This window comes from Scomber japonicus, chromosome 13 (assembly GCF_027409825.1).
Source record: "Scomber japonicus isolate fScoJap1 chromosome 13, fScoJap1.pri, whole genome shotgun sequence".
Classification (NCBI taxonomy): Eukaryota; Metazoa; Chordata; class Actinopteri; order Scombriformes; family Scombridae; genus Scomber; species Scomber japonicus.
In genome coordinates this window covers 15,458,193-15,484,305 of record NC_070590.1, presented here as the reverse complement: position 1 = coordinate 15,484,305, position 26,113 = coordinate 15,458,193, and the positions used below count along the sequence as shown (strand labels likewise).

The window sequence follows — 26,113 nt, the reverse complement described above, 5'->3', positions numbered from 1 at the left end:
CATTTAGCAATAATCACATTCAATGAGTTAATAAGTATTAAAGTAAACTCATTACTAAGTTTTGTACGTAACCAGCTGAGAAACCAATACAACTGATGATCTCAAGAAAGGAATATCCACAGCAAACCACTGCAAACATCTTACTGGAGCAATAGCATTTGCTCGTTATAGCCGTTATAGGTGAGCAGCTTGCAACTCTGACCAAAATTGTCACACTTGTCATACTTTAGCTTTAGCTAGAGCTTAGTAACATGCAGTCTACCAGTGAAAGTGAGAAGATGAACAGAAACAGATCACTGGAGGATATAGGTTACCTGGGGTCATCAGGGGTCACAGGTTACTTTGTTGTTATAGATACTCAATCTGCACATGTGAGAGATGGAGATATTCAGTGCTTAAAGCACCGCCTCTGGTGGTCAGGAACGATGAAATAGAACATTGACTGCTACTTTGAGCACATGCTGGTAATGGTCTGTCTCACCATCGCTGTGTTATCTGTTGAAAGTCATGAAGAAATAATTTGAGAAAATATGAATTTTTTGCTTTTAGAGAGCATGTGTGCTTAAATGTTTAAATTTAAATAGTCATGGTTGGTTGCTGGGATAAAATTGGCATTGGAAAACATCTGTTAAGACAGCAGCTAATCTAAGGTTTTGTACTGTAACCCATCCTTGTCATTAAACACTAGCAGTCCAACAACAAACTAATAAACATGAGCACCTTACATATATATATATATATATATATGTGTGTGTGTGTGTTTCAGAAAATGAGTGTTGTGTAATGTTGCCATAACTATTAGATTCATTGTCCATATTGTCCTTATGAACTCTGAACTAGGAACAATGTTAACATGTTCAATTTGAATCATCAGCTTGGGCTGCTGAAATTTATAACAGGTGTTTCATTATTTCTTGACATTTAATAGACTTAACAATTAAGTCTTTTTGGGAAAGTAATTGGCCTGGAACCTGGTTATTAATATGTAGGTGTAGGTGTATCCAAACCTCTGACTTGTTCTGTATATCAGCCACATTTTAGGTAATTAAATAGGGTCTTTATATTGCCTGTAATATTTGTTGTTCTTACTGCATATTTGCACATCCTACTGTCTTATTGATTTATTTAATGCTGGTGACAAGAAGAGGAAATCTAGCCAATAGTTGTTCAACTGTGTGAAATGTTTTCCTTCCTGAAAATGTTCAGATAATTCAATTGATAGGTGAAACTTTGACCTGATGATGGCACTGGAGGAAAAGTCTGGGAATCACCAAAGTCTGTAAGATTCATGCACCAAAGTCTGTAAGATTCATAAATAACTTAACCAAATGTCTTGTCAATTGATCTAATACAATAGATGATAAGATATTTCAGTTGGGAGTGGTAGACTGTCTGCCTGGCATTGCTATCTATAAAGTCATGCTGTTAAATGATTTGAAAACAACCCTCCCTCATTCCTAGCCCACCATAAGGTCAAAATTATAATTTGCCTGATATTTTTAGTTTAAAGCCATATAATAACCTCATGACATTCCCATCAGCATCTGCTGTAGATCTGTGTTCTTGCTAATTTTCAATTGTTAGCATGCTTACATGCTAAACTAAACTAAAAACAAAACATTATGCACTTTGAGATGCATTATGTGTATGGAAGGTGCCATTATTAGGAATCATAATTATATCATTATTATTATTGATACTAAGCTTTAACATATCTTTGTGAGGATGTTCACATGCTGATGTTAGCATATTCAGTTTATGAACATGTGACACAGCCACCTGCATTTCCACTGCCCAACAATGAAAGCAGAAAAGTATAAATGACAGGTCTCTTACAGACTAAGTACAACTCACTTCAGTGCACTGCACACTTGATAACATTTGAGGTGAGTTTGGTTGCAGCATTTATCACACAATTAAAATGTGTCATCCAGTGTTATTATAGTTATTCTTTTTATATCTACAGACACAGATATCCATAATGAGCCCTGAGGAGAAAGCTGCCACTACATTTAATGCCACATTTGTTCGTCCTGCAAAATTTTACATCAGTGGATTTTCTGACATCCCTCATGTTAAGTATTACTATGTCTTCCTGTGTTTTGTTTATATCATGACTGTTTTTGGGAATGTTTTTCTCCTCTCAGTTATCTACCTGGTGGAAAATCTTCATACTCCTAAATACATGATTGTGTCCAGCCTGGCTGTGACAGATTTGTGTTGCAGCACTGCTCTTATTCCCAAACTCTTAGAAACTTTTTTGTTTGATAAAAGGTACATTGTCTATGAGGCTTGCTTAAGTTATATGTTCTTTGTTTTATTCTTTGCATGTGTGCAATCTTGGACACTTACCACTATGGCATATGACAGATTCATAGCAATTTGTTTTCCTTTAAGATACCAAAGTATTGTGACTAAACCAGCTATTATTGCAATGATAATGTTTGTGTGGGTTTTTTTATTGAGTCTCGTAGCGCTTACTGTTGGACTTATTGATCGCCTTTCTTTCTGTAGATCTTTGGTGATTAAGAGCTTTTTCTGTGACCATGCACCTGTATATCGTCTGGCCTGTAATGACACATCTTTAAATAACATAATGGCATATGTTGCTTTCATTGTGGTCCTTTGTATTCCTATTATACTAATAGGCATCACATATTTTTGCATTGCCATAGCACTGAGCAGGATTGCATCAGGAGTGGAGAGACTTAGAGCTTTGAAAACTTGTACTTCTCACCTGATCCTTGTGGCTATTTTTTTCCTACCAATAATTGGCACTAATATAGCGTCAGTGGCCTCAAATATCCATCCTAACGCAAGGATCATAAACTCCTCATTGACACACACTATACCTGCTTTGCTCAATCCTATTGTGTACTCTTTAAAGACAGAAGAAGTGCTGAACTCTATAAAGAAGCTTTTCAAAAGAAATACCTTAGCAAAACATCCTCATCCAGAGAGGTGAACTCTTTATCACTGCTGTATTGACACAGTAAAGGATAATAGAATATTTGTGATATGTAAGTCTTTACTAATAACTTCTCAGTAATAAGTACTGAAATTGAATTTTAATCACTTAATTCATCCAGCAACTCCTTGACTACAGCTGTACCAAAACAGATAGAAATACCACAAAGCACATATATTCTACAAAGGTTTTAGTAAATATATCTGTGTGTGTGTGTGTGTGTGTGTGTGTGTGTGTGTGTGTGTGTGTGTGTGTGTGTGTGTGTGTGTGTGTGTGTGTGTGTGTGTGTGTGTGTGTGTGTGTGTGTGTGTGTGTGTGTGTGTGTGTGTGTGTGTGTGTGTGTGCATCATACACATATATATGCACACACACCACATATCAAATACAGGAAATGTGTTCATAATGTGTTAAAAGATGATCATGGTGGTTATGTTGGGGGGTGTCTGGATGACACTGGTATGAATTGTATATGATATAAAATACTGACTGCTACTCTTGGGCCCATACTGCTGTTTGTCTGTCTTAACACAGCTGTTAAAAAAAAGTGTTTTCATTCAGAGAGCATGTGTGCTTAAACGTTGACACCTTTGATTTAAATATTCAAATTTGGCATTGAAAAACATCCAGGCTGTTGATACAGTGGCTAATCTAAGGTTTTGGATTAAGCTCTAACTCACTTTTGTCATTAAATGCTAGCAGTCCAACAACAAATTAATAAACATGAACAGCTTTTACCAAGTGTTTCAAAAATGGGTGTTGTTTAATCTTGTCTATTAGATTTGTTGTCCATATATTCTCCTTATAAACTCTGAACAAGGAACAATGTTAACATTTGAACAACAACAACAATTTGAAAACATCACCTTGGGTTGCTGAAATTTATAACAGGTGTTTCATTATTTCCTGACATTTAATAGACTTAACAATTAATAAATTGGGAAAATACTTGGCCTACAACCTTGTTATTAAAATCCCTGTATATAGTGTATGATTATAACAGTATCCTGGTTTGTAATCATTTCTGTAAAGGTATGCCTTGACTAAGAAATCATGATCAGAAACCTGGATCAGGTGTACATGCAGCAGAGAATAAGAAAAGTAGTAACAACTAGATCTAATGATTTGTTAATTATATTGTCCTGTTAAATATAATTATTCTGCTTTTCATTACGTGTGATGATTTAAATACAGTCATGTGATGCAACACTCTCCTTCCAGGCCCTGACATGGCCTTGGGGTATGTTTTGGGTCATTGTCAGTCTTTTTCCTATATTAGAATAATCATTTTAAAATTAAATAATTAATTACTACGTTTTTAAATCCAAAATGTGACTAAACACTGGCCTTTGAGTTCTGCCTCATTTGAGAAACATTATTAAATAATGTTAAAAAATAATGTCACAAATGATTTTTGTCATTTGTGAATTGATTTGGAGTCACATAAGATAAGCATCATGATTATGTTCTAAAAACACTGGTATTTTCTTGAAGAGCAGGTGCAACAAACAGTTCAACAAAATATCTAAGATAACATATATTCATGTTTATTTAACATGTTAAAATATTGAGATAGCAGTTTGGTGTCATTTTTACTCATACCCTTTTTAAAAGATCAAGCTTATAAAACTCTGTTTGGCCTCCCTCAGTTATCCAGTATAATAAATATCATGTAAGGCTAAAAAAAGATTTTTCCGATTTAAATTGAAATCTATGGGCAGGATGGGAAAAGGAAAACAAACAACAAAAAATATATTCTGATAAGTTTATATGATGCGAACAGTCTTGACCAATTGGGCCACTCAAGACTGAAGATGAAAACATATCCAGCATCAACTCAGGAGTCTTCAAGTCAGGTGGGCTGGCGCCATCTTGTGGTTTTTCATGTGTACCGCCAAACTATACAAAAGAAGAGGAGAGAGTATGTTTGTTATGTCACTATTTTAGCATTAGCAGCTACACAGCTGACCAGTAAGGTGAAGAAGCAATGTGATTATCAATGAAATCTCAAGGGTTTAAAGGATGGGTTTAGAATTTTTCAGGTCTGTCTTCAAACAACAGTTAGGTGCCCAAACGAACACTGAAACAGTCTGAACTCTTTGTCATCATTCCTTGTGTTTCTATTGCAATTATAAGTGATGGGGCAACATGGGACAAACTCCACAGCCCTCCCTCAGTGCAAAAGTATTTTTGAAAGTTTATTTGAAGTGAGAATTATGCTTACACTCATCCATAAAAAGTACCAGATTTCCTCTTTTTGTTATAATTTGTCCACTGCAGTTGCACAGAAAAAAACTGTCGTCAAGACACAACAAGGTAATTTTCTGAAATTGCTGGCTAAATCTCTGTCAGTTATAATACCACACTCCTGAAAGTCAATTCCAGGTTTTTATGTCGCTTTATATCAGCTTTGATGACAATGGGTAAAAACGACAACATTTCAAAGGGACATTGCAGGTTACATGCTCAATCATTGTAATGTTTTGAGCAGTGGACAAAAGCTTATCTGTGAAATACTGTGTACAGTCCCGGCTCCATTATTGCAGATATTTGCCATTGATAGTATAGTGAGACATGCAGTATATTCATAGCCAGTTAGTAGAACTATTTAAGAAAACAACTAAAAAATGTCAAATGTCTGTTGATACATAATTATCAACAAAAATATAATTTAAACATATTGTTCAGAAGCCATAGTGACCATCATTTTGTGCATGGTAGTTCTGACATGGTCCTGTTTGCATTGTTCATATGAGCCCACTAGAGGGCAGGCACTCATCATGTTTCCATCATTCCACAATAGAGCCAAACTGATGTGGTGCAGCATTTTGCTCTGGGTGCACTTAGGAATGATAAGTGGTCACATGTAATGTAGGAGACCCTAAAACAAATAAAAGATGATAAAGGTGTTTTTTATTTGTCTTATTTTTATTTGTCTTTTTTTAATTGTATTTTTACTTTTAGGCCTGTAGAAGTTTTGACATGGCGTCATATTGAAAAGAATAAATCAAATTACAATTTCCTTACATTGTCAAACAGTATAATATTATCATACAGTATATGTATATTTAGATACATCTGGAAAACACATTGCTGTAGTTAGAACACTAGCTGCATTACATTTCTTCCATACATGAGTACATAGTAACTGGAAACACATCACATAGTTGGACAAACCAGAAGACACAAATAAATAAACACAGCTTTAAAAAAACAAATGTTTAAATGCACCTATAGTATGTATTCAGTGAAGAATAATGTAAATATGTGTACAAGTGTAAAGTGTAAGTGTCACTGATGAACAGCAGTGTATTTAAAACTTTTATAAGACTCTTTATGTTACACAACCGCAGAATAATGCCTTTCAGTATGATCATTTTACATTTTATGCCTTTAAAAGTCAGATAGGTAAAAGTGTCTGTTTCTGTTCATTTAAATAAAAAGGATTTTATCACATTTTTAGCTATTTTTTATTTCTTATGCGATCAATGTTTTCTATAAAATGTACAACAAGAGACCAAATTGTATCAGGAATTTACATGTAATTTCAAAGATAATAAGATAACATTTGAAGTGCATTATGGTTAATAGACTGCTTTTTACCTTTACTTTTACCACAGTTGAACCAGTTGAGGAACACTTAATGTGTGGAGATTTAACTATATCTGACCAGTGCCAAGATTCTGATTATTGATCTCTTTGGTTTTCAAACAGTATACAATAGGACTATAAACGTGTTAAAATCGAATGAACAGCACAATATGATAACTTGTATATTGCATCAGAGAATTTTGGTTAATAACTTTGTAACATATAAACCTTACCTTAGTTTCACGGTGTTGCACAAACAAGTCAAGTGAAGTTCCATTTGAACATTTTATGTTAATTAATTAATAATGATGTTTCAGCTCTAACTTATTTGTCCTCATTACTGCTCTTTGTTGTCTTGTGGGAAATCCAGACTTAACTTTCTCAAACACCAGTCCTGATTTCTTTGATTGCTTAAACTAACTTTGTCCAGTCATTTCAGTATGATGAGGGAATAATTTACTCTTTAAGAAGAAATTAAGCACAAAACTAAGGTTTGTTGCCAGGGGCGATTCTAGGATCAGCCCTTTAGACTTTAAACTACTAATTTCACAAAATAACGTGAATTACTAAAATGTATAATAATTATAATAGTTCGGAATAAACAATTGCATATTTCTACTGAGAGGACCCTGAGATAGTTAATGAACCCTGAGGGAAAGATTATATATTAATGACAGAACTATCCAAAGTACATTAAAGCTGTTAAAATAAAAGCATTTGAACCTGTAACATAATTATTTGTTCCATCTCTAACAGACAGGCTCACAAAAATAATTAAATTTGTATAAGATCATGTTTAGGGGGAAAAACTACAATAATAATTTATTTATTTTTAGGGGTGCTTGAGCACCTCTAAAAAGGGTCTAAAATTGCCCCTGTTTGTTGCAAAGTAGTAATTAGTTTATATTTTAAAGAATTAGTGAAAGTTGCTTTTACAGTCAGGCCTTTTGATTCAAAAGTATTGGAAATTACTAAAACTATATAAATGCAGGAGATAAATTATTAATCTTTGAAATGACAATATTGGGCAGTAATTATATTTTTGACAGTTTTTCTGAAAAACTTTTGCATTAGGAAAAGTCCTAAAAGTTGGCTATTTAACTCTACACAAACATTTAGGGCCTAAATGTTCCTTTAATTTAACAACACTTCAAGTTTTACTCTTAAGTTTAACAGGTTGTTGTGTGCCAATTTTAGTTTTTCTAACCAGTGCGAGGGCTCTGGTTTTAATTTCTTTAGTTTTCAAAGAATATACAATAGGATTGATGCAAGGTGGGATGCAAGAGGCCAGTGACAGGCTCAGCACACGCTGGTCCGGGTTAATAGCTCGCAGATAAAACCCAACAGTAAAAATAGTAATTAGAGGAATATAAAATACAGCAACAAGAATGATATGTTCCACACAAGTGGTCAGAGCTTTCACTCGACTGTCCAGTGATTTCATCCTGAACACAGTCACCAGGATGCTGACATACGACAGAAGAATGAAAGTGAAAGGTCCTCCAAGGGTCAAAACAGTGAGACATGAAGCTGCAGACCACTGCATTGTGTAATCATTACAGGCCAGTCTAAACACAGGTGCATAGTCACAGAAATAACTGAACACTCTGACAGAGTTGCAGAAAGATAGTCGAGTCATTATACTTGTTGTAAACGCTGTAACTCCCAGAGCAAAAGACCAAGTAAGACCAACAATGCAACACATGCTCCGCACAGTGTTGATTGAATTTTGACGCAGAGGGAAACATATTGCAATCAATCTATCATAGGCAAGTATTGCCAGCGCGTATGACTCCAATGTCCCAACTGTATAGTACACAAACATTTGTAACAAGCATAAGTTGAATGGAATAAAGTTGTCCTTAACAAGGAATATCTTTATCATGCCGGGAATAATGCATGTGTTTAGGATTACATCAATTACTGCGAGATTGACAACAGCAAGAAATTTTGGGGTGTGTAAACAATGATTAAAGGTAATGACATAGATGACCAAACAATTGAATAGTAGTGTAACCACATAGACAAATACTAAAAAGATGAAGTATACACTGATGAAGGGAAACGTCTGAAATCCAATGATATAGAAGCCTGGAGGATGAATGATGACAGAGTTGTTTAAAACAGTCCTGAGAAAAGACATAGTTGAACTCCACAGACTGCGTGTTTCAGGACAGTCTCTGCATAAAGAATCATATCACATTATACACACAAGCCTCATGCATCATATCATGTTATTATAATAAGCACATTCAAATCTTAGACTGTTTAAAATAAATTCTCAGCATTGAAACATGTAAATGTAAATGAATTAAGTCACTGAATGAAGCTCACCTCATTACCTAGTTTAATAATCACTAGCATTGACTTCAAAAGCAGCATGTGGAAAGCTGCATGTCTAACCTGTGGACAGTAGTAGATATACCCTCCTGAGTGGTCTCAAAGGATGAAGCTTACAGCTGATACTGAGAAACTCAACAATCTAATTATTGTTTTGAATGATGATCTAATGAATTTGATAACTTAACCATTCCTCTTAAAGGCAAGCATACATGTAATCTTATACTTGTCTGTAAGAGGTCATATAATTTTATCACAAAATAAATTTAAATAGGTCACAATGAGGACATGTTGAAGTGACAGTTGAGTCCTCCAAAGACTTTCAAGTACTCAAGCCTAAATTAACTTTGGTGCAATCTTGACCCTTTTCAAAGTCAGAGACGCTTGCCCGATCAAACAGCTGTGATCCAACTTTGTTCATCCAAAGTGCTGCATAAATCAGAGCCCAGTCTGACAGCACAATATTGTCTGAACCTTATGAGAATGACCCCCTGACTGTGACTAGATGACAGACTGTTTAATAACAGACTGATCAGACTGACTTATTTGGACATTTCTGATTGTTTGCATTAAAGTCAGAGAAGGCATAATTGTTAAGTATCATAATTGCATAATTATGTTGCTTATTGTATTGTATATAAATATACTTTTCCGACAATATGTAAAACTTAAAAAACATTCTGCAAACTTTTTATGTAAAATGGGAATTAACAGTGTAATATGATGACTCGTCTACAGGCCATGTTGATCCAAAACTAAATTATTCTAATGGGTCCAATTTGTCTGTAACAAACAAAGCTGTTACTGTTTAAACTTCACACTAATTAATCTCAGTTGCACCTATTATGTATCATAACAATTACAACTGGAAGGAAACATGCGGGGATCAGTTCAATTCAGTTCAGAGCTTTATTGTCCCTCGAGGGGAAATTAGATACATTCACCATTTTTCAAAAGGCTGCAAGAAAAAGGCTAAATGCCTTCACCAAAATCTCAGTATGGATATTATGAATTTAAAACACAAACTGTAGAAGTGTTGAAACTTTACTTTTCAAGCAGTTGGAACTGTTGAATTTCAAAACATGAACTTTGAGCTCTAGGGATATTTGGGGATTTAGATGCTACAATGGCTTCTCATTGGATTCCTAAAACAGTAGAGTTTCTGCTGATGTGGTGAATCCACTTAAACATGATAAAAGGCAATCATTTATTCAGACATAAAACAGGAAAGGAAGTGTTCACACATTTAATGCAAGAGCTCTCCAAATTAGTTGAAGGGTAGTTCTGAGGGTTTTTCTTCCAAATACTGAAAACTACTAAACTAACCACTAAACTAAACATGTAGCACTTGACTCTGCAATGTTATTAGAGGTCAGGACAGACACCAGGACAGTTTTCCGTGCTAGAGTGATCATTCAGTGGCTGGCTTACATCTGTGAAATGTCTCATCACCATCAACATAATGTAAATTAGCAGTTTCGATTAGGAAATTAAGCTTTGAAAATTAACTTTTAAGATTAATTCTCATTGTCTTTTTTCCACACATGAAATCTTAGAAAGTTCCCAAAATATATCATGTCACAAACCTGCAGATACAATTAAGTCTTTACAATATTACCAGATGAGATTTGCTTGTAGTCTTGCTAACAAGCAGGTATTTCAGTGCGCTCAAAACAAAAAGGCTAACTAAACAGAAATACATGCATTTTATTACAAATAATTGCAATCAATTATCAATTAAATCACATGAAATTAAATTGCATGATTTTCCTACAGTTCTCTGTTCATGCTGGTGGTGACCAGTGTGTCTCCTTTCAGTCAACAGCCTGGCAGATACTGCAGATTATTGTTCTAGATTATTGCTGCATCTTATTAATTTTATGTTGGTTTGTTTGTTGGGTACCAATTTCAGTTTTTCTAACCAGTGCAAGGGCTCGGACTTTGATCTCTTTAGTTTTCAAAGAATATACAATAGGATTGATGCAGGGTGGGATGCAAGAGGCCAGCGACAGGCTCAGCACACGCTGATCCGGGTTAATAGCTCGCAGATAAAACCCAACAGTAAAAATAGTAAATAGAGGCATGTAAAATACAGCAACAAGAATGAGATGCTCTCCACAAGTGGCCAGAGCTTTCACTCGACTGTCCAGTGATTTCATCCTGAACACAGTCACCAGGATGCTGACATACGACAGAAGAATGAAAGTGAAAGGTCCTCCAAGGATCAAAACAGAGAGACATGAAGCCGCAGACCACTGCATTGTGTAATCATTACAGGCCAGTCTAAACACAGGTGCATAGTCACAGAAATAACTGAACACTCTGACAGAGTTGCAGAAAGATAGTCGAGTCATTATACTTGTTGTAAACGCTGTAACTCCCAGAGCAAAAGACCAAGTAAGACCAACAATGCAACACATGCTCCGCACAGTGTTGATTGAATTTTGACGCAGGGGGAAACATATTGCAATCAATCTATCATAGGAAAGTATTGCCAGCGCGTATGACTCCAATGATACAAAAGCATAATACACAAACATTTGTAACAAGCATAAGTTGAATGGAATAAAGTTGTCCTCAATTAGAAATATCTTTATCATGCCGGGAATAGTGCAGGTGTTTAGGATCACATCAATTACTGCGAGATTGACAACAGCAAGAAATTTTGGGGTGTGTAAACAATGATTAAAGGTAATTACATAGATGACCAAACAATTGAACAGTAGTGAAACCACATAGACAAATACTAAAAAGATGAAGTATACACTGATGAAGGGAAACGTCTGAAATCCAATGATATAGAAGCCTGGAGGATGAATGATGACAGAGTTGTTTAAAACAGTCCTGAGAAAAGACATAGTTGAACTCCACAGACTGTGTGTTGCAGGATGGTCTCTGCATAACAACTCTTCAGCCTGATAAGCAGGGTAATCATACAACATGCACATTAGACCTCTATAGAAGTTCTAAACTCACATGTATAAGTTTCATGCCAGTTTGATAAGCACAGTATATAAAATATATTCTCATATAATACAAAACATGTTTATATGTGCTAAATGTCTTTGAATGTATCTTACCTGGTTGTTTGATGATACTTACAATAGCAGCATTCTGTTGGCTGCATGTCTAACCTGTGGACAGTGGAATATATACTCTCTTTATGTATCCCATGAGATAAAGGCTGAGAAAGTAATTGGGCAAATTAAACACTTTGATCCGTGGAGAGTGGAACTGCTGCTTATTTTGATTAAACTCCTCTTACACTCATAACAAAACATCTAATTATTGTTCTGAATGATGATTTTGTCATTTTGTTGAGATGAACTTTTGTAAGACTATTTTGTGAGAATATTTTAATTTTAAAAATACAACAGAATGACATAGTATATTCTGGTGCTTTGGTTCACTCCTCCACCCCAAAGCCACCCAACCCCAAATATATGTAGATAGCTGATTATGTTCACAGAAGCTTTTTACATTTTCATATTATGTTGTATTATATACATATTAAATTGTTTAACTCATTCTCAATGACTCACAATAAAGACCAACAGGTGCTGTGCAGATGTACAGATAAATTTGAATATAGATTTTACTTTAATAAAATGATAAAATAAAACAAACAATAAATACTACGGAAGCCCAGAATGGCTGTGCTTGCAGTTATTTTTTTAATGCTGTTATCGCGAGGTCATGAGTTAAATATTTAATTATCTTGAGAAAACAAGCTTTGTTATCTCGACATATTGAGATAATCAATGCATGACATTTCTGGATGCATTGTCCATTAACTAACTGCACTGTCCTGTAGTCAGGAGTCAGACTACAATAGCAGAATCTGATACTAACAAAATGCTGAGACTAATGTGTGTCAGTACAGTATGCAGTGAATGTGTAAAATTACGTTTTTTTAATAATATTTTGAATTATTGTTCATATGAGGCATTCTCACTTCTGTCGACGAAGTATTTCCATGTATGTATAATGACTTGAAAATAAAGAATACATATGTTACATCCAAGAAAATATTAACTCTCAGCCTGGTAAAGCCTCAGTAAAAAGGTCAGACCTTTTGTTCTATTATGATAATGGGGTGATAACTCTTGAGCTGGAGATGATGATAATAAAAAAAGTAATAGCAAGCAGCATTTCTTTCAGCTGTTTTTTGTGTCCAACCTTTCCATCGCTGCTCTGGCACTTAGTTATTTCTGACTGCTGAGCTCCTGCAAAACTCCCAAGCTAGAAACAGTGTTGTTACTGTGACAACCGGCAACAGAAAGTTGTCATCTATGGTGATTTTGATATTTTATTGATTATCAATTTTGTTTTGATATGTAAAAAAACACAACATATAGTTAATGTAGATGTTAAACATTTTGAATGCAATGAAATGTTACTAACAAGCATAATAAATGAACCATGATGGAATCTCACAACACCTTGGCCTGTACTCATGGCACCCACTTTGGGAACCACTGCTCTGGTGTCCATATTTATAGCCTTCCCCACACTGATGATCTATACTGTTCTGTCATCATAGGATTCAAGAGATATTTGTAATTCTTGTCAACATAGAGTATTTACTATAAATGTTTTTAGAAAATGTCAGTATGTCAGAGAGCAAGAGAAGGTCAACCTCTGCACCCCCACAAGGGACAGACAAACAAACACACAACCAACCTGCCTCCACAATGACCTTCTCCATCCAAAATGCTTAAAGCGATGGTTCGCCGTAATTTCGACCTAGCATCATTTGCACCATTATGTCTATCTAATCACCGCCTCAGCACCTTCGAAATCGAGCTACTCATTTTCATGTGCTCTGTGCGGGATTTCAGTGATCGCACAAGATTTTGACGATGTTTACAGTTTTAGCAGTCGCAACAGAGTAAAAGCCATCAGGTAAGTGTTATTTTATTTAACTCCTGGTGTACTTACAAACTTTGCAATGCATGGATTTGTGAGTAAAGACCCTATTTATACAACTGTAGAAGTTGTATACAATCCAGGCATCATTAGTGGGGTAACTTACGAGATACGAGATTTCTTCCATATGACCTTAAACATGTCTTTGGAGTTACTGTACTCAAAAGTATTTTTATTTATCAGTCAACATATAAACAGATACCGCTGTGATGACTCTACACCACACACTAGAAAGTCCAGTCAGGCTTATCGGTAGCTGCTAATACTTGTTGATTTTCATTATAAATTATTACATTAATTCAGTATTTCCACATCAAACATATCAAGCAGTTCCTCAACACCCCCCATCCACACTTTGTGCACGCAGTTTTATGAGTTCAGCTGGGTGCAGACTCAGTGGAGGTGGGCAGCTGTTTCATCAGTTGTTTTTTCCGCATGTTCTGGAAATTCATCATACAGTCTTTGAAAGTCTGGACCTGACTCTGGCATACTCGCCAGTCCTGGTGTTCAGCCATGCACTCCTGCACGGCATAGTGTAGTTCAGCACAGCCTGTGCGAGATATCATCTGTTCAATAGGGTCATCCTCGTCGTCTTTACGGCTGCGGTCATGAGGTGAAGGGGATGCCATCCTGTATGAATGTGCGGTGTTGATTCAGGAAGTCTGCTTAAGACAACATACAATGTTATTAAGAAAACAAATAATAATACAGTTTTGAGAGCAAACACAGGACCTCCTAGCTGTTCTTTCACGATGCCTTGGCTGTGCAGGCCTCTCAACAACGCTTTTTTTTTTAGAAAATGAAAGAACCTATTTAGTAACTAGATATGACACTGCTCTGTCTTATCTGTAATTTTGTGTTATATTTTAGTTTTAATACTATTGTCTTGAATGTTATGGTTGTTTGTGTGTGTGTTGTAAATCTATCTAATCTCATAAGGTACTTAGTAACTATATGTCACAAAATTCTCAAAATAGCATGTTTTTATTAATAATTTCATCATTTGTGAAGTACAAATTTATCTCACATCTCTATGCTACATTAGTTATTCAAGGATTGTACTGCAGCAACTGTGTACAATTAATATGAACTTGATCAGCTGCTACACTGAGAATCAGATTTATCTTTATTCTACACGTATGTTTACGTACTTGGAAAGTATGTATGCATAAAAGGAATGTGACTCCAGTTTCTTGTGGCTCTCAATGAATTTCCTCACAAAAATCTTTAGAAAGACACACATGGACAACAAGCCACACAAAGATAATCAAACAAACATATTACTGCTATGTACAAGCAGGTGGGTGAAGCAAATAGATACATACACATAGAAACTAGGGCCTGACTGACACTGGATTTTTGGAGCCGATGCTGGTACTGATATTAGGGAGAAAAAATGTGGATATTGATATATTGGCCAATAATCTGTACAGAATATGCACATAAACACCTTTTTTGTAATGATCCGTCAAATGCGGTTATTAAAATATGTAATAGAGGCCATTATATCTTATGTTTAAGAGTAAACTTCATGGTTAACAATTAAAACAGTGCACTGAAATAGTAAAATGGGAATTTAATCATTATAAATAACTATGAATAAAAAAACAACCAAAAAACATATGTTACTATTAACTTATGTAAATATAAGTATATAACTTGATTGAGTAAGAAAAGGGATTAATCACACAGAAAATACTGCCTACATAAAGTTAAAAAATAGAAATATATCATATCAGACAACATATAGACAGCTACTAACATATCTGTGATAGGCAGATATCGACCGATAATATCAACTGACCAATGTATTGGTCAGGCTTTAAAAACAAAAGTGGAAAACAACATTCAATGTCTGTGGACATGTAGATCCATTATTTTAGACAAACAGGGTTCCCACACATTTTTACCAATGAATTTTCAAAACTTTTCCATAATTATTCCATAATATTTTATCCAATTTCCATGATTTAATTCAAGTAGGCAGAAAGATTTTGCAATTACATCCAGAGGAAGCGTTTTGGCCCCAGATCACATGATAGAAGATTTAAAAAAAGCTGAGTATAGAAACCGATGATCTTCATATTAAATTAATCTAATGATTTTTGACTTGGTAAAAGAGGGGGGTCCAAGCTCATGCAGCCAGTCTTATATATGTTATCTTTTATATTAGATCAGGTCAGCCCTAATTCAAACCTTTTCCAAAACATTCATCTTATTCCAAACCATTTAGGCCAGGAAAACTAATTTCATAACTTTTCCCAGGAATTTCATGACCGTGGGAACCCTGCACAGATACCAAACAGGTATAAAAGAGTGCAAAGATTGAATGATGAAAAGAGATAAGTAACTTTATATACAAATAATAGCTTTTATACATGTGACTGCATAAAAAATGATGTACAATATATACTGTGTTAGAGTTAACACTGGGGCACTTTTGATTATTGAAATAGACTTTGCTGATATTTTAAATGTGGGACTTATTCTGAACATAGTCAGCAATATATGAATAATTCTTCCACCAGCAATGAAAATACTCGTCACCAGTGTATCCTGTAGTAGTGGTTTCACTTAAATTCAGCAGGTCGTTTGAAGCAGAAAGCAACACACTGAACTGTAGCTGAGCTAATGTTAGCCATGTCCAAAATAACACTATGATACTAAACTAAAGGTTAACCAACACTTCCTACAGTAAAGCTATCTGGGGCTTGTCCCTACCTGTTTTTCTCTCAGGGTGATTGTGTCTGTCGAGGAACCGAAGTTAGGTTTCCTTAACCTTCAATAACTCTGGACTTTCCATAACCAGCAACACACCGTTAAATGTTACTTAACTTCTTCCGCTTCTTCTTCTTCTTCTGATATTTGCAGCAGACTAGACGCAGCAGAGTCGTACTGCTGCCCCCCATAGGTCATTAGTACAACTACATTGAATGAGTTAAATTAGTATGTAGTATCCCTGAGATGGAGGAAGTTTATTACAGTTTTATATACATACACGCTTAGTAGAATAAAATAAAATCTATAGGCCAAACACAAATACCTCACAATAAGTCTTAATGAAGTTTAGACTGTTTGAATGTACATGAAAAATACATTATGCACGCACTGTCTAGCATTAGCAATTCGTTTCGCTTAAAAGTATACTGTATCCATGACCTGGTAGTCCGATTTTAAACATTATTGTGATCACACTTTTTATTGAATATAGGTATACCTGTAGTATATTAATATCGTGAAAAAATATGCAAAAATCATATATTAAAAAAACAAAAAACAATCCTTCATAATTTCAAAGTTGCACTTTTAGTTGCATTTTATACTGAATATGATAAAATGGAAATATATATATAATCACTATACCATTGAATTTTGAGGAATGATGTTGGTTAACTCAATTATTTCTTTCCTTAGATAGTATTTTGAGTGTGAAAGAGTGAGAGTGACCTCTGTGACCTCCAGAGAGTTTAGTAAGTGTTAAAGACCAGGAGTCCTCACGTTATCAGAAATCTTAAATATAACGTTATCAAGGCATCCTAAATTAATCACTTATTTATTTGAACAGGTGCTGGAAACGTAGAGGAGGCAGTAGGAGGCGTGTACAGAAATGAATACAGCATAATTATTCTCCTGACTAGTCTGTATGAAAAATCTACATTTGTACCTTTGTTTTCTGATTTTATGAGATGTTTTATAGAACTGTACAAAGTTAAAATACATATTGTGAACTATGTATGAAGTTAGTTAAAAGTGCAATATTCAGTCATATCTTGCATATTGCATAGACTAGTGTTTGTTCCCAGAGGGTGCATTTATCATTAAACAGACCACTGGGAGCTAAAACTAAATCTTACTAATGACTCCAATTTGTGATGCCATCACAAGAGCATTTTGGTTAATGACCTTGACTTTAATAAACAAACAAACTGTTTACTGTTTAAAGTTCAGACTAATTAATCTCAGTTGCACCTTTTAGGAATACATACAATCATGAGGTAAAATGGGTACAAGTGTACATTCACTAATTTTGTGAACTAAAGTGGTGACAGAATGTCTGCTTTCATGACCAGTAGTCTGTGTCTCTACACTCCACTGAGTGTCCTCTGTCTACCTTTTGTTTAATCAAACAACATGTCTAAGCTTTAATCTACTGTTCCTAATTTTATTAACTGTAGACGGTATTATCACTAACCTCCATTCAGACTTTAAACTCAATGTACCACTGTTAGTCTTTGTGAGTCTTATGGGCAAATTTCTTATCCTATAACTGTGCATGAGACTCTGCTCCTGTTTTAGTGTGTTATGGTCTGTTCTTAGTTATTGTTTTATTGTTTGTGTTTTAAAAACAATAAACAATTATTTTAGTATTCATTTCCTGTTAATTGTTTTATGTTCCTTTGCACATTGTTTTTAGAGAGATAGATTATTTTAACCTATTTGTGCTCAATTTATAGTAAAACATACAAAATTGTATGAAAGTGTATAATCTTAATCATATGTTATAATCAGTAGAAACTATGAAGACAGTAAAAACTACAAACATTAGTTGTAAGCAATGCATGTCTGTAATAGATAGTAAATGAGTGAAGCCTTTCACTTCACTGCTCTCAGTAGGTCTTTGGCATTAAATCCTGGCTTTGTGAATTGTGCTGAGAAGCACCAAAATATTAAAACGTTGAAATTGCCAGCTCATCCAAAGTATGTTATTTCTTTGGAATGAGCACTTAAATCAAAAAGGCCTGTTGTTTAAAACAATCCATACATGTTTATGATATCCCTGATAAATCTTCAATCATCAAATATGGACTCTTTTCTTTTAGTATGACACTGCTGAGCAATATGATGTTCTTTCTCCACAATGGTGTGTGTGGTATTAATCTAAAGGTTCACATTTCATTATGTAATATTCTTCCATCCTTTCTCTATAGAAGTGGGCATTTTAAAATGTCAAAAGCTTAAATATTCATCATAGAAAGTGGTGTGAATTATTAACTACATAAATATCTGAGTCCAATGATTCCTCTACATACCCTTTTCTTTCTTGCAAGTCTTTAATCATTTCACAGAGCCAGAATTTAACAGAAATGACACTTAAATCAATGTTTGTATATGGCAGGCCCTGCTTTATTTGTGGCTTAATAAACTCTGGGAGTCAGTGTACTTAAACTTAAACTGCTTGAACCGGAGCACTGACTTATAAGCTTAACAATAATGACTTAACAATAATGATACTGATACAGACGAATCCTGAGGAAAATAAATGTGAGAAACAGTACAATAAAGTCACATTTGATAGGTAACAGTGCAGTTCATTTTACAAATATAATACAAATATATATACAGACAACTAAATATATTCTATGAATGAATAATTAAAAAAAACATCATTAGAAATAAAATGGGGTAAGTATTTAGTACATTTGATATCAGTGAATATTAAAATAACAGCAGAATATCAAATACAGATTAAAACATCAGTGTTGTTGAAATATTAGAAAATATAGATGATTGTTTCCAGATTAGATGAAACTATCCCTACTTTCTCTCTTTCACAGTGACACACACACACAAACACACAGTCTTCCCTTGAGTATGAAACTATCCACAGATTGTTCTTGCATAGAAAAGAAAGTTGTCATGGACTTGTTTTCATTCTTTGGACAAGTGCGAGGGCTCTGGTTTTAATTTCTTTAGTTTTCAAAGAATAAACAATAGGATTGATGCAAGGTGGGATGCAAGAGGCCAGTGACAGGCTCAGCACACGCTGGTCTGGGTCAATGGATCGCACATAAAGCCCCATTAAGAAAATGATGAATATTGGAATGAAAAATACAGCAACAAGTATGAGATGCTCAATGCAAGTGGCCAGAGCTTTCAACCTACTGCTTACTGATTTCATCCTGAACACAGTCACCAGAATACTAGTGTAGGACAGAAGAATAAAAGTAAAGGGGCCCAACAGGTTTACCATACTAGGCTTAGATGCCATGGTCCACTGCAATGTGTAATCATTACAGGCAAGTCTAAACACAGGTGCATAGTCACAGAAATAACTGAACACTCTGACAGAGTTACAATACGACAGTCGAGTCATGATGGACGTGCTATATGCTAATAAACTCAGAGTGTAAACCCAAATCAGGCCAATAATACAAGACATGATCGGCATTGAGTTGAATAAGTTCTGACGCAGAGGGAGACATATTGCGATTAACCTGTCATAGGCAAGTATAGCAAGTGCATACGACTCAGTTGCTAGACAAACATAGTAGACATACATTTGTAACAAACATAGATTAAACGGGATGAAGTTGTCCTTAATGAGAAATGTCTTTATCATGCTGGGAATAGTGCTTGTGTTTAAAAGCATGTCAATCACTGCCAGGTTGGCAATAGCCAGAAACTTTGGAGTGTGTAAGCAGTGGTTGGATGTAATTATGTAGATCAGCAAACCATTGAACACTAGTGTAACCACATAGACAAATGTGAGAAAGATCATGTAGACACTAATGTAGGGAAATGATTGAAATCCAATGATATAGAAGCCTGGAGGATGAACGATGACAGATGTGTTTAAAATAGTCCTGAGCAAAGACATAGTTGAACTCCACAGGCTGAAAAACAAGGAAATCACACATTGTGTACATCAGACCATTGACCTAGATGTAATTTAATTACTTAAATGTATATTTTGTTTCCATTCTGATCAGCACATCGAATTGTCACTTAGTTGAATCACACAACAACTTGGTCAGTAACACTTACCTAATTTTCTGTTAGGGATTGTTTTACTTTTTGATGCTGACTCCAAACGAAACATACAGACGTCTGCATGTGTGCCTGGTGGATAGTAATAGATATACTCTCCTGATTGATCTCTGGAGATGAATCATATGCAACAACTTTCAACCATAGCTTTCAACAGAGACTGGCAAAGTCATCGTGCAACACTGTATCAATGAAATTGGTCTTTGGAGAGTACTGCTATAGTTTTTCCCTGAATTATGATTTATTGATATAAATACCTGACAAGAACATTAGACAACACTCAATGTTGTCATGAAAATTTGCTCAAAATCATACATTTGGACAAGAGAATTTTGTAAAATGGTACCATTAAAGTATAATTACTATTCCACTGACTGTTGATAAATGATGGTGGTTAACTATGAGCTATTTCTTTCCTTTAGTTAGAATTTGAGTGTGAAAGAGTGAGAGAGGCCAAAGTAAATCAGGAAAAGATCTCTTAACCTGATCACAGTGACCTCTGTGACCTCCAGAGAGTTTAGTAAGTGTTAAAGACCAGGAGTCCTCACGTTATCAGCAATCTTAAATATAACACTATCAAGGCATCCTAAATTAATAACTTATTTATTTGAACAGGTGCTGGAAACGTAGAGGAGGCAGGAGGAGGCTTGTACAGAAATGAATACAGCATAATTATACTCCTGACTAGTCTGTATGAAAAATCTACATTTGTACCTTTGTTTTCTGATTTTATGAGATGTTTTTTTAGAACTGTACAAAGTTAAATTACATATTGTGAACTATGTATGAAGTTAGTAAAGAGTGCAATATTCAGTAATATCTTGCATATTGCATAGACTAGTGTTTGTTCCCAGAGGGTGCATTTATCATTAAACAGACCACTGGGAGCTAAAACTAAATCTTACTAATGACTCCAATTTGTGATGCCATCACAAGAGCATTTTGGTTAATGACCTTGACTTTAATAAACAAACAAACTGTTTACTGTTTAAAGTTCAGACTAATTAATCTCAGTTGCACCTTTTAGGAATACATACAATCATGAATTGAGGTAAACTGGGTGCAAGTGTACATTCACTAATTTTGTGAACTAAAGTGGTGACAGAATGTCTGCTTTCATGACCAGTAGTCTGTGTCTCTACACTCCACTGAGTGTCCTCTGTCTACCTTTTGTTTAATCAAACAACATGTCTAAGCTTTAATCTACTGTTCCTAATTTTATTAACTGTAGACGGTATTATCACTAACCTCCATTCAGACTTTAAACTCAATTTACCACTGTTAGTCTTTGTGAGTCTTACGGGCAAATTTCTTATCCTATAACCGTCACGAGACTCTGCTCCTGTTTTAGTGTTTTATGGTCTGTTCTTAGTTATTGTTTTATTGTTTTTTGTTTTAAAAACAATAAACAATTATTTGAGTATTTATTTCCTATTTATGTACAGCACTTTGTTTCAGCTGTGGTTGTTTTAAAGTGCTATATAAATAAAGTTGAGTTGAGTTGAGTTAAAGCTAAAGATTACACATCTCATTTCAGTAAATCTTTCAGTTATAATTATCTTATTTTGTCCAACATGATGCTCATTGTACAGAGGTTTCAATGATGTTGGTACTATCAGCTCATTGACCCACTTGCATGTGTTGTCAGTGGTAAGCTTTTGATTGGCTTTGCACATTGTTTTTAGAGAGATAGATTATTTTAACCTATTTGTGCTCAATTTATAGTAAAACATACAAAATTGTATGAAAGTGTATAATCTTAATCATATGTTATAATCAGTAGAAACTATGAAGACAGTAAAAACTACACACATTAGTTGTAAGCAATGCATGTCTGTAATGGATAGTAAATGAGTGAAGCCTTTCACTTCACTGCTCTCAGTAGGTCTTTGGCATTAAATCCTGGCTTTGTGAATTGTGCTGAGAAGCACCAAAATATTAAAATGCTGAAATTGCCAGCTCATCCAAAGTATGTTATTTCTTTGAAATGCGCACTTAAATCAAAAAGGCCTGTTGTTTAAAACAATCCACACATGTTCATGATATCCCTGATAAATCTTCAATCATCAAATATGGACTCTTTTCTTTTAGTATGACACTGCTGAGCAATATGATGTTCTTTCTCCACAATGGTGTGTGTGGTATTAATTTAAAGGTTCACATTTCATTATGTAATATTCTTCCATCCTTTCTCTGTAGAAGTGGGCATTTTAAAATGTCAACAGCTTAAATATTTATAATAGAACGTGGGGTAAAGAAATAACTAAATAAATATCTGAGTCCAATAATTGCCCTTTTATTTTTTGCAATTATTTAATCATTTTACAGAGCCACAATTGAACAGAAGACACAACTTTACAAGACATTTAAATATATGTATATATATATGTCAATATGTATATTGAAAGCTTTTTTGTTGTTTAATGAACTCTGGGAGTCAGTGTAGTTAAACTTAGTTTAGTGTGAAAACTGACTTATAAGCTCTGAAAGAACCTTACATAAACACAATAATGAGACAGACTGTGAGAAATAGTCAAATAAAATCAGATTTGTTATATTCAGTTATCAGTTATATTCACATGCAGGCATAAATAAATCAGCAAAATATGGTAAGAACGGAGACGGGGAGTGTATTAGAAAAACAGACAAACAGATTGTTTCCAGACTGCTTTCACTATTGCATGACACACACACACACACACACACACATACACACACACACACACACACACACACACACACACACACATAGAAAAGGAAGCTGTCATGGACTTGTTTTCATTCTTTGGACAAGTGTGAGGGCTCTGGTTTTAATTTCTTTAGTTTTCAAAGAATATACAATAGGATTGATGCAAGGTGGGATGCAAGAGGCCAGTGACAGGCTCAGCACACGCTGGTCTGGGTCAATGGATCGCACATAAAGCCCCATTAAGAAAATGATGAATATTGGAATGAAAAATACAGCAACAAGTATGAGATGCTCAATGCAAGTGGCCAGAGCTTTCAACCTACTGCTTACTGATTTCATCCTGAACACAGTCACCAGGATACTAGTGTAGGACAGAAGAATAAAAGTAAAGGGGCCCAACAGGTTTACCATACTAGATTTAGATGCCATGGACCACTGCAATGTGTAATCATTACAGGCCAGTCTAAACACAGGTGCATAGTCACAGAAATAACTGAACACTCTGACAGAGTTACAATACGACAGTCGAGTCATGATGGACGTGCTGTATGCTACTCTCACCAGATTGTAAACCCAAATCAGGCCAATAATACAAGACATGATCGGCATTGAGTTGAATAAGTTCTGACGCAGAGGGAGACATATTGCAATTAACCTGTCATAGGCAAGTATAGCAAGTGCATACGATTCCAACGATACAAATGCATAGTAGACATACATTTGTAACAAACATAGATTAAACGGGATGAAGTTGTTCTTAAAAAGAAATGTCTTTATCATGCTGGGAATAGTGCTTGTGTTTAAGATTATGTCAGTTATTGCCAGATTGAAAACAGCCAGAAACTTTGGAGTGTGTAAGCAGTGGTTGGATGTAATTATGTAGATCAGCAAACCATTGAACACTAGTGTAACCACATAGACAAATGTGAGAAAGATCATGTAGACACTAATGTAGGGAAATGATTGAAATCCAATGATATAGAAGCCTGGAGGATGAACGATGACAGATGTGTTTAAAATAGTCCTGAGCAAAGACATAGTTGAATTCCACAGGCTGCGTGTTGCAGGACAGTGTCTGGTCCACAGTGTTTGAAACCTTTTCCTGAAAAATAATCAAAAATAGTACATTATAACAATTAGGCTTTCCAAAGAAACTGACATGACATCACACAAATGAACAATTAAGGTATTGATACCATTATTGTGTGAATAATATGTGTTATTATCATTATTTTTGCCATCTCTATTGTGCCATTGTATGTTTTGTTCACCTATTCTGTCGATGATGAATTTACACTCTGAAGTGACACCATACGATGGTGATAGTAGCCACTGAATGGCCCATGTACAGCAGAAAATATACCCTCTTCACTGATCTCCAGAGATAACAAATAACTAGATTTCTAATTAAGAATAATATGAACAATGCATTAATGAGATGTATCCTAGCACTGGAATGAAGGTTTCATCAACTGAGAGTATTTTGGACACAAAACAAAGAACTGATCCTTATCATGAGAGCAAGAAAACATGCAAAGAAAAAAATTAAACTCTCAACTCGAGCAGTCATTTTTTGGAGTAGTGTTGTACTCAAAGTTTCCTCTTTAAGTCAAACACCAACACTACTGTATACACACAGGCTGCTCCACTATGTTTGACCTCTTTTAATGTACATCTCTGCACTCCATTTTAGAAACAGATTAATAAATGAAACAGCTTGACTATTAAAGGTCAGGTTCACAATTTTCCAAATCTTTCTAAAATAATAGTCAGTTGCCCAAATGAACATTGACACATATTTTCCTTGCCATAATCATTCCTCTTGTTCATACTGGCAATTAGAAGATCCTTTCATAATGCACTCGCAGTGTAAGACTTGACAGGGTTGAAATCCACAAGCCTTCTTTTGTGCAAAGATGTATGTAAAAGTTTATTTGAATCTAAAATGAAGCTTCAGTCGTACAAATGAGTTAAATCAAAGTTACCGTCTTTTTAGTGCCTAATTCCCTCTTGTTGCTATTATCTTTCCACTGAACAGGAAAATAGCTTTCCAATGAGGCACAAACAAGAATTCATTTTCTAAAAAGACTAACTGTGGAAGATACACTTTATTTGACTAACTCAGATAACTGAACCCTCATATTATCTTCACATTAACTTTTAAATACATTTTTGCTCAAAGCTAGGGCTGTGGATTGTGTCCTCCATCACTTACATTTTAAGCACATTTGTAGGGGCCAGTATGACTGTTATTTTAACCCTCCTGTCGATGTATTCCTGCATGTCTTGCAGTTGTGTACAATTGGAGGGAAATTGATTGAGCTTCTTGGCACTGCTATATCTTTCTTCAGACTATACAGTAACACTTAATTTGATATTTTAGTGGCTTAATTACATCTTGAAACATAATAGCTTGTGTTTGACTTTAATATTAACTTGGAACATGGATGGGTTAATAATTGTTACAGTACATTAATTCTATTTCAGTTACACAATGCTTATTCCACACCAAAAAGAAATCAGAATGAATCTGAATGGGTCTTCTTAAAAAACTTTCGTACTTTGGAAAAACTTAGCAACTAAGCAACAAAATATTATGCCATTGACAATGAATAATATTCCCACAGGGGGGCTTTTATCACCAAACAGGACACAGTGACCCCAGACAAAAGGATTCCCTCCTGCCTCTTTAACTCCGGGGAACCCTGCTAATGAGCCCTACAGTATTTGTGATGTCATTACCAAAGCATGCTAGTTAATGACCTTGCCTGTAACAAACAAATTCAGACTTAAGCCTAATTAATCTCGTCTGCATCCATTAGGAGGTTTTG

At 34.9% G+C, this 26,113-nt stretch overlaps 6 protein-coding genes across 7 annotated transcripts; 1 reads left to right on the top strand and 5 right to left on the bottom strand.

The window, feature by feature from the left end:
- Positions 1 to 1,981: 1,981 nt before the first annotated feature.
- On the top strand, positions 1,982 to 5,937 carry LOC128370897 (olfactory receptor 146-like). The gene is made up of 3 exons (XM_053331081.1): positions 1,982 to 2,921; positions 4,763 to 4,816; positions 5,930 to 5,937. The coding sequence occupies exons 1-3, from the start codon at positions 1,982 to 1,984 to the stop codon at positions 5,935 to 5,937; spliced, it is 1,002 nt and encodes a 333-aa protein (XP_053187056.1).
- Positions 5,938 to 7,706: 1,769 nt separating this feature from the next.
- On the bottom strand, positions 7,707 to 8,720 carry LOC128370896 (olfactory receptor 2AT4-like). Its single transcript, XM_053331080.1, has one exon. The coding sequence runs from the start codon at positions 8,697 to 8,699 to the stop codon at positions 7,707 to 7,709; it is 993 nt and encodes a 330-aa protein (XP_053187055.1). The 5' UTR covers positions 8,700 to 8,720.
- A 2,032-nt stretch (positions 8,721 to 10,752) lies between these two features.
- Positions 10,753 to 11,831, bottom strand: or41a3 (odorant receptor, family 41, subfamily A, member 3). Its single transcript, XM_053331760.1, has one exon. It carries the CDS (start codon positions 11,752 to 11,754, stop codon positions 10,753 to 10,755), a length of 1,002 nt encoding a protein of 333 aa, XP_053187735.1. The 5' UTR covers positions 11,755 to 11,831.
- Positions 11,832 to 13,815: 1,984 nt separating this feature from the next.
- On the bottom strand, positions 13,816 to 16,657 carry LOC128371491 (cytochrome c oxidase assembly factor 4 homolog, mitochondrial). Of its 2 annotated transcripts, none has more exons than XM_053331822.1 (2): positions 16,547 to 16,657; positions 13,816 to 14,487 (listed from the first exon to the last, which is right to left on the bottom strand). In XM_053331822.1, exon 2 carries the CDS (start codon positions 14,452 to 14,454, stop codon positions 14,203 to 14,205), a length of 252 nt encoding a protein of 83 aa, XP_053187797.1. In that variant the 5' UTR covers positions 14,455 to 14,487; positions 16,547 to 16,657; the 3' UTR covers positions 13,816 to 14,202. The 2 variants fall into 2 exon arrangements, with proteins under 2 accessions (XP_053187797.1, XP_053187796.1); XM_053331821.1 differs by having other exon boundaries at positions 13,816 to 14,490; positions 16,547 to 16,651.
- A 2,803-nt stretch (positions 16,658 to 19,460) lies between these two features.
- On the bottom strand, positions 19,461 to 20,426 carry LOC128370895 (olfactory receptor 2AT4-like). Its single transcript, XM_053331079.1, has one exon. The coding sequence runs from the start codon at positions 20,421 to 20,423 to the stop codon at positions 19,461 to 19,463; it is 963 nt and encodes a 320-aa protein (XP_053187054.1). The 5' UTR covers positions 20,424 to 20,426.
- A 2,931-nt stretch (positions 20,427 to 23,357) lies between these two features.
- On the bottom strand, positions 23,358 to 24,323 carry LOC128370894 (olfactory receptor 2AT4-like). Its single transcript, XM_053331078.1, has one exon. It carries the CDS (start codon positions 24,318 to 24,320, stop codon positions 23,358 to 23,360), a length of 963 nt encoding a protein of 320 aa, XP_053187053.1. The 5' UTR covers positions 24,321 to 24,323.
- Positions 24,324 to 26,113: the final 1,790 nt, after the last annotated feature.